The 13,814-nt window shown below is 34.6% G+C and overlaps 1 protein-coding gene across 2 annotated transcripts in view; it reads left to right on the plus strand.

The window, feature by feature from the left end:
- METTL25 (methyltransferase like 25) overlaps nucleotides 1–9,361 on the plus strand; it is a 123,778-nt gene extending 114,417 nt beyond the window's left edge. The window contains exons 10-12 of one of the 2 annotated variants that reach the window (XM_017543506.2): nucleotides 6,776–6,850; nucleotides 7,410–7,481; nucleotides 9,060–9,361. In XM_017543506.2, the coding sequence (XP_017398995.1) occupies nucleotides 6,776–6,850; nucleotides 7,410–7,481; nucleotides 9,060–9,152 (240 nt within the window). In that variant the 3' untranslated portion in view covers nucleotides 9,153–9,361. Of the gene's footprint in view, nucleotides 1–6,775; nucleotides 6,851–7,409; nucleotides 7,482–9,059 lie in introns of those variants that run through there. The other variant, XR_005202619.1, reaches the window with a different exon arrangement.
- The last annotated feature ends 4,453 nt before the right edge of the window (nucleotides 9,362–13,814 follow it).

Consider the following 13,814-nt stretch of genomic DNA (forward strand, 5'->3'; position numbering starts at 1 on the left):
CAACTGACCCCAGTGTGTAGTGCTCCCCTCCCTGTGTCCACGTGTTCTCATTGTTCAACACCCGCCTATGAGTGAGAACATGCGGTGTTTGATCTTCTGCTCTCCTGTCAGTTTGCTGAGAATGATGGTTTCCAGGTTCATCCATGTCCCTACAAAGGACCCTAACTGGAATAAAGTGGTGCTCTTTGAGGTTTTATGCCCATGACTGCAGAAGACGGTGACCAGATACTACCGTGTCAGACATATTTTAAACTCCAGGATTATTTTTCTGTTTTAGTTTTATCTAGCAGTTCAACATGTCAGCAATATTGAGTAGAGTGAGTCTCTAGCTCTGAATTCTATAGAGTCAGCTTCATTGTTAATATAGTTCTCATTTTTTATACTAAAACGGACTCAATCTTTCTGATCATTGCAGAGTTCCCTCTCAAACATGAACACTTTAGAATTGTATGTTCTCTTTAGACTCCATAAATCCTGTGTCCATCAAAGAGAATAATAATCACTGACAACATAGGAAATGAACTTCTATCTTGGCTACCAAAGCTGTCCAGAAAAAAGAAATAGGACTAAAAAATCAAATCTGATTTGAAACTTCATTTGGAAGAAATTTGTGGTTATTTCTTATTTCTATATTATAACTCCAAATGTTACATTTCTTGTTTTCCCCCAAGGGTGCCCAATGAACTCAGGCTTTTATTTCATCCATGGAAATAAAATAGGAGTGAGTCTAATTTGACTGTAACAGGTATATCTGTTTCTCATGGCTCTGGAAATATGATGCTTTTGGTACTTGATCCCAGGATCAGGGTAGCTATTTTGCCAGTCAAAAGAAGCTGAGTGTTTTACCAGTCAAAAGAAGTGAATGTGGACCAAGCAGACACTAGGAGGAGAAAATCATTTGCCATGTGATTAAACCCTTTTATGCTGTTTCTAGTGCATTTCTGCCACAATGCTAGGCACTATGGTAAATAACCATCAGGTTCTCAGAACTAATTTTTACAAGGCAGGGCAGAAGTGAAAGGGAAAAGAGGAAAGAATAGGAAAAAAGCCTTTCTGCCTTAGAAAAGTTACATTGCAAGTATTGTAGTGTTTGAAACTGTCACTAGTTTCAACCCAAATTCTAAACTTGTAAATGCCTTCAAATCACTTATATATTTAAAATTGTTTGAGAAAGTTGAAGGATCTTTTTCATATCTAGTCAATTACAGTGTTATTTTTTACAATACAATTGTGAGGCTTATTGTAAACATATCTTCAGTTACCAGTATAATTGTTTAGAAATACAGATTTGCAAAGGCTACACTTTTCAGAAGAGAACCATTTCTACATGAACAGTTAACGTTGAGTATTACTTTCTATTTCAATTTGAGTAAACCCTGAACAATTCACGCTTGGTGTTTAGAGGTGCTCCAACCATAATGGTCTAGGAGGACAGGATGCTCGCTTTCAAAGGCGACATTTTCAACACTATTCTGCAGAGGCCTAAGAAAGTAATAGATCCTTTGAATGAAGGTCCTATGGGAAGTAAAATTGTGATTCATGGTATTTCAGATTTTCTAAATGAGACCAGCCTGATCTGGCCTAAATATTTTTTTTTCATACTATAGTGTTTGTTTTTTTAAATTTGATGCAACATACGTAAACCTGGGAATTTGAAATTAAAGCTCAGATTTGTAGGTTCTCTGAAAAGACATGGGTAGATTAGACTGCATTCCTGTGTGGTCAGGGCCCCACTAGATGGGGCCACATTCTCTAGCCTCCGAGTCCTCATCTTCCCTGCCTCCTCACTTTTGTTACCTGCCTTGTACCTGTAGGGCTTTGAGTTTATGGCACCTGCCCTATTCTCCATACTCTTCCTGGAGAGTTATTATGCATGATAAAGGCTCTGGGAATATAGTTTGCCTTGTTTAGCAAGCATTACCAAAACTTGCATGAACACATGAGCACATGAGCACAGTGACTAGTAGCATTCTGTGAAACAGAATATATAGGGACTTAGGATAGTAAACAGAATTAAGAATAGGGTGTGAGTTCTGATCCTAACTCTTAGCAGTAACACCGTATGACATTAGGGCACATCATTCTTTATGTCTAAATCTTTTTTATCTGTTAGTGTAATCGTTTCCATACCAGCTGTGTCATATGATGATAACTCCAGTAAACTGTTACTTGAAAAAATACACTACAGATTCTGAAGCAGTTTGGAGAATTTATTTTAAAATACTATGCAAATGCAAAGTGTTTTCTCAGAAAATTTCATAGTAATAGCAGACCCAGCATTAGTGCTCAGTAAATAATTTTAATGGTGTTATATTCACAAGGCTCTTGGGTATCTCTTTTTTCAATAGTTTATTTTTCAAAAAGTTGATGAGAAATTTTGCTGTCTTCTTATACTATAAAAAGTTGTCAATAACTGAGATAGAGAATAGATGAGAAGGGAGAAAAGGGTGGAATCTACTTAATATGGATTTTTCCTGAACATACATTAATCTTGTAGATTGCATTGAGTTTTGTTTTTTGTTTTTGATTCTTTGAGAAGCAGTTGAGATTCCATTACCTACAATCTGTCTTGGCACATTGGGACATTGGTGTAATTAAGACTGTATATTTAAACTTAAAAATTTTTTCACATCTTTAAGAAGTAGCAGAACCAAATGTTCACTTATGTCTATAAAGATTAAATAATTTTGTAAGTACATGAAAGTGTGAGGAACTCTTAGCGGTTATCTAGGTTTATTTGTATGTGCACTCATCACTAACATTTTTTGTTTTTTTCATTTTGAAAAAAAAAATCTGCTTGGTCTAGTCTGTTATTGAAGCTTTCAATTGTATTTTTTATTTTGTTCCTTGAATTCTTCAGCTGTAGAATTTCTATTTCGTTCTTTTTTATATCTATTTAATTTCTCATTTCTGATTTCATTGATTTGTTAATCTGTACTAAGTTTTCTTAAGATTTTTTTAAAATTATTTCTCTGGCATTTTTTTATCTTTCCTTATAGTTGGGTTGCACTACTAGAGAATTATTGTGTTGCTTTGGAGGTGTTATGTTTCCTTGCTTTTTCATGTTTGAGGTGTCCCTGCATTGGTTTCGGTGTAATTGGTGGAAAAGTCACACCATCCAATTTTATGGAGTAGGTTTCATAAAGATAGGCTTGTTCATATGAATGGGATTTGGGATATTAGTTGGGTGGGGTGCATTGGCTGTGGTCCTAGGTGGATGCAGTAGTGTAGTATCCACATAGTTTCTTCTGATGCAGTCCATGCTAGTGGCATTTGTGAGTGTTTCAGTGGCCCAGGCTGAGAGAGTTTGTGGACAGTGGTGGTGCAGCTTTGCTAAGGGTGTCCTCACTGTGCCATTTCTCAGGTTGGAAGTGTATGCCTGCATATAATGGATTAGCCAGCTTGGAGCTGGCATTGGGGTTATGGGGAGTTACGCTGGCTGGGAACATATACACACAGTTCCTTGGCCACCTGGGGGTGTGACCACCAAGAGCTGCCCACAGTGCTGTTTCTCAATGCCTGGGATAGGGGTGCAAGGCTGTTGAGCTGACCTGGGGCATGTCATCCAGAGCTGTTCTGGGAGGGGCGCTGCTTCTCAAGACTGGGATGTACATACACAGCCACTTGGCTGGGTTGGAGGCTTGTATACTGGGAAGGTCCCCAGAGCTATTTCTCAGGCCTGTGTCATGGGCCAACAGCTGCTCAGCCAGCCTGGGTGATTGCCCTCCAGAGGTAGCCTGCAGGGCTCTTTCTAAGTCTATGATTGAGTGCATTGGGCCTTTGAGTGGCTCAGGGTGTGGGGCACCACAGGTCTGTTTGTACATCCTTGGATGCAGGTGTGTAGTACTTCACCTGGCCCCAGAGCATGTCAGTTTCTTGGAGGCTTCATGGACTGTCCCGCTCAGAAGAGGGCACGCAGCAGTTTGGCCATTTCAAGGGAAGGTGTACACTAGACAGGATTGTCAAACTGTTTTTGTGTCTGGAAGTTAGTTGGTTTCTCTACTATAGGACCAGAGTGACAGCCAGTCCTGGACCCAGGCTCCATGCAGCTTAGGTTGTGGCAGTCAGCCATCCATTTGGGCTTGGAAATGAAGATAGAGCCCCAGTGGTGTAGAGATACAGTGTTAGTGACCTACAGAGCAGGGTGCACTCCTGATGTTACTCTGGTCTTAAGATGGCTCTGTGCTGTAGAAAACTTGATGTACAAGGCTAGGTGGGAGTGGGGAGTGCACGCTGTGTGGATTCCTGGAAGCTCCCCAAACTGGGCTCACCACTTATGAAGACTATGAGATTCTCTTGTAGAAAGGATGGTAGGTGTTTGTGGTAGCAATGGGGGCTGGTAGCGTTCTTCTGCTTACCTTTTCCCTGTAACAGGAAGTTTCTGCCGATTTGGGGCAGATTCTCATCCAGTCAGAAAAGATAGAGCTACAGAGGCTAGGTGTCTCCAAGCTGCTCTCCTGGACTTCTAATCACCACAGATGCATCTCCATCCACTTCCATGCTGTGCTCAAATGCTCTCCCTTCAACATTCCAATCAAATCTCATCTGTGTATTCATTACGTTGTCTCTTTCTTGTATGGGGGGACTAGCATCAGGCATATGTAGTCAGTCTTCTTGCTGATGTCACTTCATTTGTTATTTTGTTTTTCTGGATATTTCTGATCTGCAGATGATAGAGTTTGTTGGTACAGAGCCGGCAGTTATAGAAGGCCAACTGTACACTTCTTATGCTCTTGTAAGAACAGGCCATTTTTGTTTTGGTTTGGTTTTTTTTTTTTTTTTTCTTCGTACAGATTTGCATATGGTTTTACTCTTTGGAGTTATCCCTTGGCTTTTTTGCCTCAAACATACTTATAATGCATAGCCTATAATATCCAGTTTTGGATCTCTCAAAACAACAAACTTTTATTTTAATATTAGAGTAAAATGGTGTTCTCACCTTTTTTCTCCGGAATACACTCAAAAGCAACAAATAGAATGAGAAAGAGAAACAAAACTCTCTTTGACAATATCACATCTTAAACTATATATATTACAAAGTATAATGAAGATAAAAGAGGGATTCAGAAAGATACCAAGAGGAAATGCCCACAGTTACAGATCTCAGACAAAATCAACAGAACATAGTTATCTAAAGTGTATCCTGAGGAACAAAATCAACAGTCCCTAGTTTGAAACAAACACAACTGATGACCAGCATGGTGCTTCCCAATTTGACACAAAAGAAAAAAAAAAAGAAAATGGAGCACCCAAGAAATCACACTGAAGAAACCTGTTTTTAGGAAGCAAAATAGGAAAGGTTATGAGTTCTGGGTTATCTTACAACTGCTGCTCTTCGGATGGTAGAGGAGAGAACTAAAGGCTATAATTGAACACACACAATTTTGTGAGATGAGAGTTTTTGCTGCCTTGAAGTTCAGGCCTGGATTTAGTCCAATATATTCTTCTGCAGAAGTTTTCTCCAGCAGGAACTCATTTGATTCAAAAAAAACGGCAAACTTTTAAAAAGGATGGGGAGTGTGTAATCCGCATGGGTTCCGTACGAGAGGGGAGAGTTTTTCTGGAAGGCTTTACAAGAAATTGAATGAGACAAAGCTTTGCTTTCCACTACCCTTTGTACTTTTTTAAATTCAAAAGAAATTTAGTGCAATAATAAAAACAATAGAGACTTTGAAAAAAATAATAAATTCATTTAAACATTTGCAAATAAATCTGAGTACAAGTCCTTTCAGATTTTTACTCATTTTATCCAGCCTCTCATTTATTCTGACTACATCTAATTGACAGCAATTTCTTTAGGTAACTCTCCTTTATCAGACCTTTCACAAAGGCATTCAATTTATAGAATCAATTTTTCCTGTTGCTTTCATATTTCATTTGTTATGTAATACTTATTTATATGATAGATTGAGTATTCCTTATCTAAAATGCATGGGACCAGAGTGTTTCAAATTTCAGATTTTTAAAAAATATTTACCTTATATACTTACAAGTTGAGTATCCCTAATCTGAAAAATCCAAAATCTGAAATGCTCCAATGAGCATTTCCTTTGAATGTCATGTTGGCACTCAAAAAGTTTCAGTTTGGGGGCATTTCAGGTTTTGGATTAGGTATATTCAACCTGTATGTTATGGCAATAATGTAACTGGCATAGCAAGTTTAGAAATAAATACAATTGACCCTGTAACATAAAGCTCACCTAGAGGAGCATAAACACAATTGAACTAGAGAGGCCTGCTAAATACAGGAGTTCAACATACTGTAGGTATTTGTTTTAGGAAAAAAAAAAAAACAAAAATGAAAAGTAATACTCTTTAATGGATTTGTTGATTGAATGTTAAAAGAAACTACCTTAAGCATGGACATATGCTATTGTGTTTCTGTTGCCTTTGAATTTTGCTCAAAGATGTCTTGTTTTAGATACAGTGTTGTAAAATTTAATTTTAATAAAAAAATGTTTGAGCTCCTCCTATTTTCCCTAAGCATAATAAAAAATGAAAGTAAATACTTCCTTTTTAGTTGTTGACATTAAACAATATTAATAGGATGTTACTGGTGGTTTTAACTATGATGTGCTGTATACCCTGTATCGGTATAAAAGTTTTAAGTAATTTAGAGTTACCTTGACTTGCTTCATGAATATCCTTAGAGAGAGCTCTTCAGACACCTAAAGCTGTTTTAAATTGACGTCATGTTTATTTTACTTTAGGGTATGTTTGACAAGGAAAACTATTTTTGAACTATTGTTAAATTTGTTGTTTTTTTATCTTGAAGCTGCCAGAAAAAATTATAATGAACTACTATGAGAAGTATAAGCCTCGAATGAATGAGCTGGAAGCTTTTAATATGGTAAATCTCAGAGTTAAGCATATTAAATTGGATATGTTGCTAAACTTGAATAGGGTCCTATTAAATTTTATTATGGGCCAAGCAATCTATGTTGTTTTTCTCTTACTGTAGAAAAACTATTTGGGATCATTTCCTATTTCAGGATTATATTAGGTATCAGTAATGTAATAAAGAGAACACATGGTAGATTTCTCTTAAAAAAGTATTATAAATGTACAAAAAGTTTCAGAGTCCTTTGAACACATATTGGTCCCAATGCAGTTATTTTACAAGCATTCCTTTTAATGAATTTCGTTCTTAGTACCCCTTTAAAAGCTTTCTATCACATCTGATTGCTTGGAGTCTACCTCACAGTCACCTAAAGGACATTCTTTTTCTATTATTAAAGAAAACCTTTTGATCTCTGAAATATTCATTTTCTGAAGATATACATGGATACTGGAGATTGAGTCTATATAAACTTCTGTAGATACCTTTTCTTAAACATAAGTGTTAAGGAAATAAGCTAGTCTTTTTCTTTTTAAGTACCTCCAACCTATCTATCTAATTTTTATTTTAGTTGAAAGTTGTTCTGGCTCCTTGTATAGAGACTTTGATTCTTCTGGATCGACTTTGTTACCTGAAAGAGCAGGTAAATTATGTTATTTTAAAATACATAATAAATATTTTACTCAATACAGTAATATAGATCCACTTATATGTAGGATAAGATTCTTTCACATAAAACTAGTAAGAAAATTTTTCTCATTATATTTTCATAGTTTAAATATTCATTCCATCTCTTTTTAAACATATACACATATGTACAACAGATGTTTTCAGCAAAGCTGCTATAATAAAGTTTACATTCTTTTAATTGTATGGTAATTACTATACATAGGCAGTGAACATAAACCACTATATATGAAATATTGTATAGCTGAAATTAATAAAGGCCAGACATAAAAGATATTGTATATACATTTCATTTTGTAAGAATTTGTCTTTTAATTCACTTTTGGAGTGTTGGCCATATGGATTCCACAGAATAGAAACTTCTGATCAAGGAAGATTCCTTCTGGTTTTTTTTTCACAATCTTATTTATATATGTTGAATGACAAAAATATTGTCTTTGGGGTTGTCTTTAAGGAAAATATTTTTTGCAGATTCTACTCTGAGCTATGGGTAAAATAAAGCTTGATGAACTGTTTAAATTAAACCCATTCATGGACTCACCAAATATTTCCACTATAAACTCTTTAACAATTTTATTTTGTCATACAGGGAGCTTTACTTTCTTCTTTTCAACAAATTCTAATTGGAATAAATGGATATTTTTAAATGTTTGCTTTGTTCTAATTTGTATTTTTATGGAGAAAGGCAATTTTTAAATATGTAAACAATGATATACTTTTCTAAGCTGCCAGCTAACTTCAAATCACTGGAAAGCTTTAGTTCCTAAGTTAGTGGGTCATAAAATCAGTACCTATTTTACTAGATTCTCACATCTCTTCTCAAAGCAATCTCCATTGACCTATGTACAAGAGGTAAGCAAAACGGTATGCACAAAGATTGATAGATTGTAATGAAATAATAGAAATTATATGTTATTTTTAATATTTCAATTAATATCTTATAAAATAATGCACATTTATGTTAGAAAATTTAAAATACAGGGTATATAATGAAATTAAGTGTAGTCATAATACTACCTTTTATTTAATAGCTTCAATTATTATATTTTTAGTATACTTTCTATGGAATCTCTCAAATATATATGTATTATGTATGTATATAGTTATGTGTGCACATTATTTATACTTTGATTTAAATTAGAATCAAATTATAAATGCAGTTTTACATCTAATTCATTTTATATATTTTATTCAGAATTTTCCACCATATTAAATGCACTATAGAAAGTGAATAATATGTCATCATAAAATAATTTATTTAACTAATATCCATTTGTGATTGGCCACTTCTAGTTTTTCACAACCATAGCAAACAGTAAACTCGTAATTCGCTCTCTATATACATCCTTGTTTCCTCAGCATAAATTTTCTTGAAGGTGTAATTGTGAATGTTAATTTTGTTTAACAAAGAATAAGAATTTTCTGTGATATAGTTTGTTTTTATGAATTTTTTATATTACAATACATAATCTGACTCATCTCATATTTTTCTTTAACAAATGGTTGTATATCTAAATCACTTATCAATTTGCAGGAAGATATTGCGTGGTCTGCTCTTGTGAAGTTATTTGATCCTGTGAAATCTCCCAGATGTTATGCTGTTATTGCTCTGAAGAAGCAGCAATGATTTCCATTGAAGCAAATTATTAGATGTATTTCTCTATGAGACCTGCTACTGAGATTGCTTTTCTAAACATTTATGTCCTGTTTTATAAAAATTTTTAAATGATTGCTCTATATTTTAAATAATAAAATATGGCTAACAACAGAAGGTTAAAATCCATTTTTCCATGGTCAAAGCATACATTAATAAAATCAGAACCCACAATAACAATATAAAAGGATTGACCTACATTCCTGAGTTAGTACATCAGTAGAAGATTGTAATCTACATCTTAATTCCTGTTCAATGTCCTCTATATTTGCTACAAATCACATTTTGATTTATTGAATTTAGCAGAGATAAGAGGTAAAGGTAGTTGGTGCTGTAGATCATTTACAGTTTCATCCACATTTTGGAAGTGTTTTTCTTTTACCAGGAGGAAAAAAAATCTGCATTTAAAGGGAAGAAATATCCAGAAACCAGGTCAGAAACTTAAAAGTGCCTCGCTTATAGCACATTTTACACTGGGTTTTAATCTAAGTGCATGGGATAATTCCCTTAAAGAAAGTTGTATCTTATAAGAAGATACTCTCTTTAGGGATTCTTGAGGCAATTTATCTTACTAAAAGAAAATGATGGGTTGACACTTAATGGAATTACCGTATAGTCTGTAAAAAGCCAATCTGAGTAAACCAAGAGTCAATGGAATGAGGCCAACACCCTGCCCATTGTGAAACAAGTCCTTTTTATTAGCAGAAAACTTGAGGATTCTAATGCATGCCAAAAAGATGAACAGCTGGAATAAAGCTTCCTTGATCCTCAACTAGAGAGATTTTATAAAATTTTCCAAAGCAAAAAAAAAAAAAAACTGCTTTTTAAAATATTGGCATCTATCCAACAAATAAGAATAATTATATGTCTTTGTATTATAATATTGAGTTTACAGCCTATATATATGTGTGTGTGTGTGTGTGTATATATGTGCATATGGATAAACAGATTATTTGTACAGATTGTACAATACTTGGAAAATAAGCCATTTTTAAGCTTTTTTTTCGTACACAACTTTTCACATATTTAGAAGTGGAGGGTAGAGATAGGGAATTCCCATGTACTCATCACAAAGTGCAATATAATTATCAACACTTTACCAATTTTGTTTCATCTATACCCACATAAACATGCACATGCACACCCTACCCACACATACCCTAGCTGGAGAACTTCAAAGCAAATTCCAGGAAGTTTGTTACTTCTAACAGTTTAGGGTTTTGTTTTGTTTTGTTTGTTTGTTTTTTGATAACATCTATAATTGTCTCATTCACATATCTGTGGCTGAAAAAGTCTTTATATCAGTTTCTTCAATTCAGAATCTAAACAAATTTAACACATTTGCATTTGCTTCATATGTCTCTTAGGTTGTTTTAAATATATAATGATTTCCCCTCCATTTTTAAAATTTCACATCATTTTTATTTTTTTAAGAAACCAGGCAATTTTTTCTATAAAATATGAATACATTCTATAGAATAGATTTCTAGGTTTATCTGATTATACCCTCAGAGAGCCGTTTAATACAACTTCCCAAGTATTTCCTAAAAGTTGTTAGATCTAGAAACTTAAGAGAGTCAAGTTGTTATTATGTGTTTGTTTTTGTCTTTTGGCAAAAATACTTCATAGTGTTATGTACTTTCTATTACATCATATCAGGAGACATGTTTGGCTGTTCCATATTTAGTGATACTAAGATTGATCAGCAGCTTCAGCTGTTTTGAGTCTTATTTATTCAATATAAAGTTTTCCCATTAACCTTCCTTTGAATGGTTTTAGCAGCCATTGGCAATGATAGAAAACAGGAAGAAAGAAAACCAGATCATGAGTTCATTTGTCATATTCATACTGACTGCGTAAGAATCCTCCTCAGTGTCATTTTGTCAGTTGCGTTCTTTCTCCTAAAAAGCTGTCTTGTTTCAGCCTGCTGTGATTTCCTCTTATTGTTGACTATATAGCTATTTCAGAAGGAGCAGAAAACCTTTTCAGCCAACTTTTTTCTTTTATAATTTTACTTTCCATGTAAAAATGTAAAATTCTTTCCTCGTACCCAAATATTTTTATAATATTTATTTATCATTATAATAAAGAAAAATATTTTATATGTGTAAAACACCTTTTAGCATAGAGAAGTTATAACAGGCCAGGCACGGTGGCTCACACCTGTAATCTTAGCACTTTGGGAGGCTGAAGTGTACAGATCAGCCGAGGTCAGGATTTCCAAACCAGCCTGGCCATCATGGTGAAACCCTGTCTCTACTAAGAATACAAAATTAGCTGGGCATGCTGGCACATTCCTGTAATTCCAGCTACAGCAGGAGAATCACTTGAACCTAGGAGGCAAAGGTTACAGTGAGCCAAGTTTGCATCATTGCATTCCAGCCTGGGCAACAAGAGCAAAATTCTGTCTCAAGGAAAAAAAAAAAGTAAATTACAACAGTATCATCAGCAAGGCAACTTGATAGTAATTTCTGTGCTTTAAACAATTGTCAGAAATTGTATGTATTCATTAATGGTTTCCATTTTTATGAATCAGTTAAATGTGTGATGCAAGCATCAAATCAATATGAGATAGCCTGTATTCACCACACTGAGATGATAACATTTCCACAGAAAGCAAAGGAACAGAGTATTTTAGACTACAGCTTTGTACACATGAATCCCATTGCAATGGTTGTAGACTCTCATCTCATAAAAACTGCACTTTGGGAACTAGTTTACAGTTCAGCCAAAGAATGTGGTACCTTGGCATGAGCACAAATTCTGACAATAATTCTGAGTGAACTAAAGCATGACAGTGCTTAACATCTCGGAGCCTCATTTATAAAATGGGGTTTTATTTATTTTCATTTTATTAACATCGAATACTTACCACTTGTCAGAGATTATGCTAGGCATTGATAGTATCAAGAAAATATGTCACTGTCTTCAAGGAGCCTACATACAGTCCAATGAGAAAGATAAACAATAAAATTATTAATTACAATAGTTAACAATTGTCAAGATCAGAATTCAAGGGTTTAGGATATAGGATTTTTGTTTGTTCGTTTTCTTTTTCTCATTTTTTTTATTGCATTTTAGGTTTTGGGGCATATGTGAACAACATGCAAGATTGTTGCATAGGTACACATATGGCAGTGTGATGTGCTGCCTTCCTCCCCATCGCATATATCTGGCATTTCTCCCCATGCTATCTCTCCCCAGCTCCCCACCAATTTTTAAGGGTGTCTTCAGAGCAATAGCCAAAGAGAACAGGGACTCACTCAATAATATTAGTAGTATAGTTTAGACTCAGGTGAGCTAAATTGTTTTGTATTGTTGGGTAAGTCACTTAACTGTTTAGTGTGCCCCAGTTTTCTTATCTGTAAAAAGAACATAAGAATAGAACTCATAAGATTGTTAGGAAGATTAAGTGTATGAATATGTTATTGAACTACCTAAAAATGCCTCCAAAAAACTAATGAAATAAAGCTAAGTCTTTTGTAACTCACCACAGTAACAGGGCACTGCCTTGACAGGCTTCACAGTGCATCTGAAGGGGGAAATTAGGGCAGAATATTTATAGGATTTGGAGGTCTGGGCTCAAAGGTAGAGAAAAAAAACATTTGGAAAAGTTAATTTCATAAGAAATTAGGATTAGCATAGATAGCAATGCCAGGGTCTTGAAGCAAGTGTTCATAAGGAAATTGTTGCTTGATAAGTGAATTATTTGAGAAGTTGAGAGGATTGAGATAAATTATTGTATAGGAATTTTCTGAAGCAATGAAGTTATTTATTGGGGTACAGTCCTATTCCTATACAAAGTTTTCCTGTAAAAAACAGATAAATCATGTTAACACAGGTGGTTTCAGTTCTTAAACCTAATATCTCTGTCATGCAGATGCAGATGGTTGCAGTTCTCAATGTAAAGCACTTAATTCCACATAATGCATAGTATAAAAGTAAGTTATGTTTGTTAAATATTCTAGACAGACTAACATGAACTTAGCCATATTTATAGCAGCATTGATTTCATAGGAAAAAATGTGTTATAAATTCCAGTTAAACAACTTACAAATGGATTTTTAGTATCCTCATTTAAAAGCTGAAGAATTCTTTACGTTTAAAAGTGAAATGACAAAGCCAACATCATACTGAATGGACAAGTGCTGGAAATGTTCCCCTAAGAACAGGAACAAGACAAGGATGCCCACTTTCACCACTCCTGTTGAAAATAGTACTGAAAGTCTTGGCAAGAGCAATCAGTCAAGAGAAAGAAATAAAAGGTATCCAAATAGGAAAAGAACAAGTCAAGTTAGCTATGTTCACTGATGGTATGATTCTATACCTAAAACATGCCAAAGATACTGCAAAAAGGTGCCTACTACTGATAAATGACTTCAGGAAGGTTTCAGTATACAAAATCAGTATACAAAAATCAGTAGCATTTCTATACACCAGTAATGATAAAGCTGACTGACAGCCAAATCAAGAGTGCAGTCCCATTTACAGTAGGCACCTAAATAAATAAATAACACCTAAGGATACATGTAAACAAGGCAGTAAAATATCTCTACAAGGAGAACTACAAACACTGCTGAAAGAAATCATAAATGACACAAACAATGGAAAACCATCTCATGCTCAGGGATGGAA

This window comes from Cebus imitator, unplaced genomic scaffold (assembly GCF_001604975.1).
Source record: "Cebus imitator isolate Cc_AM_T3 unplaced genomic scaffold, Cebus_imitator-1.0 Scaffold156, whole genome shotgun sequence".
Classification (NCBI taxonomy): Eukaryota; Metazoa; Chordata; class Mammalia; order Primates; family Cebidae; genus Cebus; species Cebus imitator.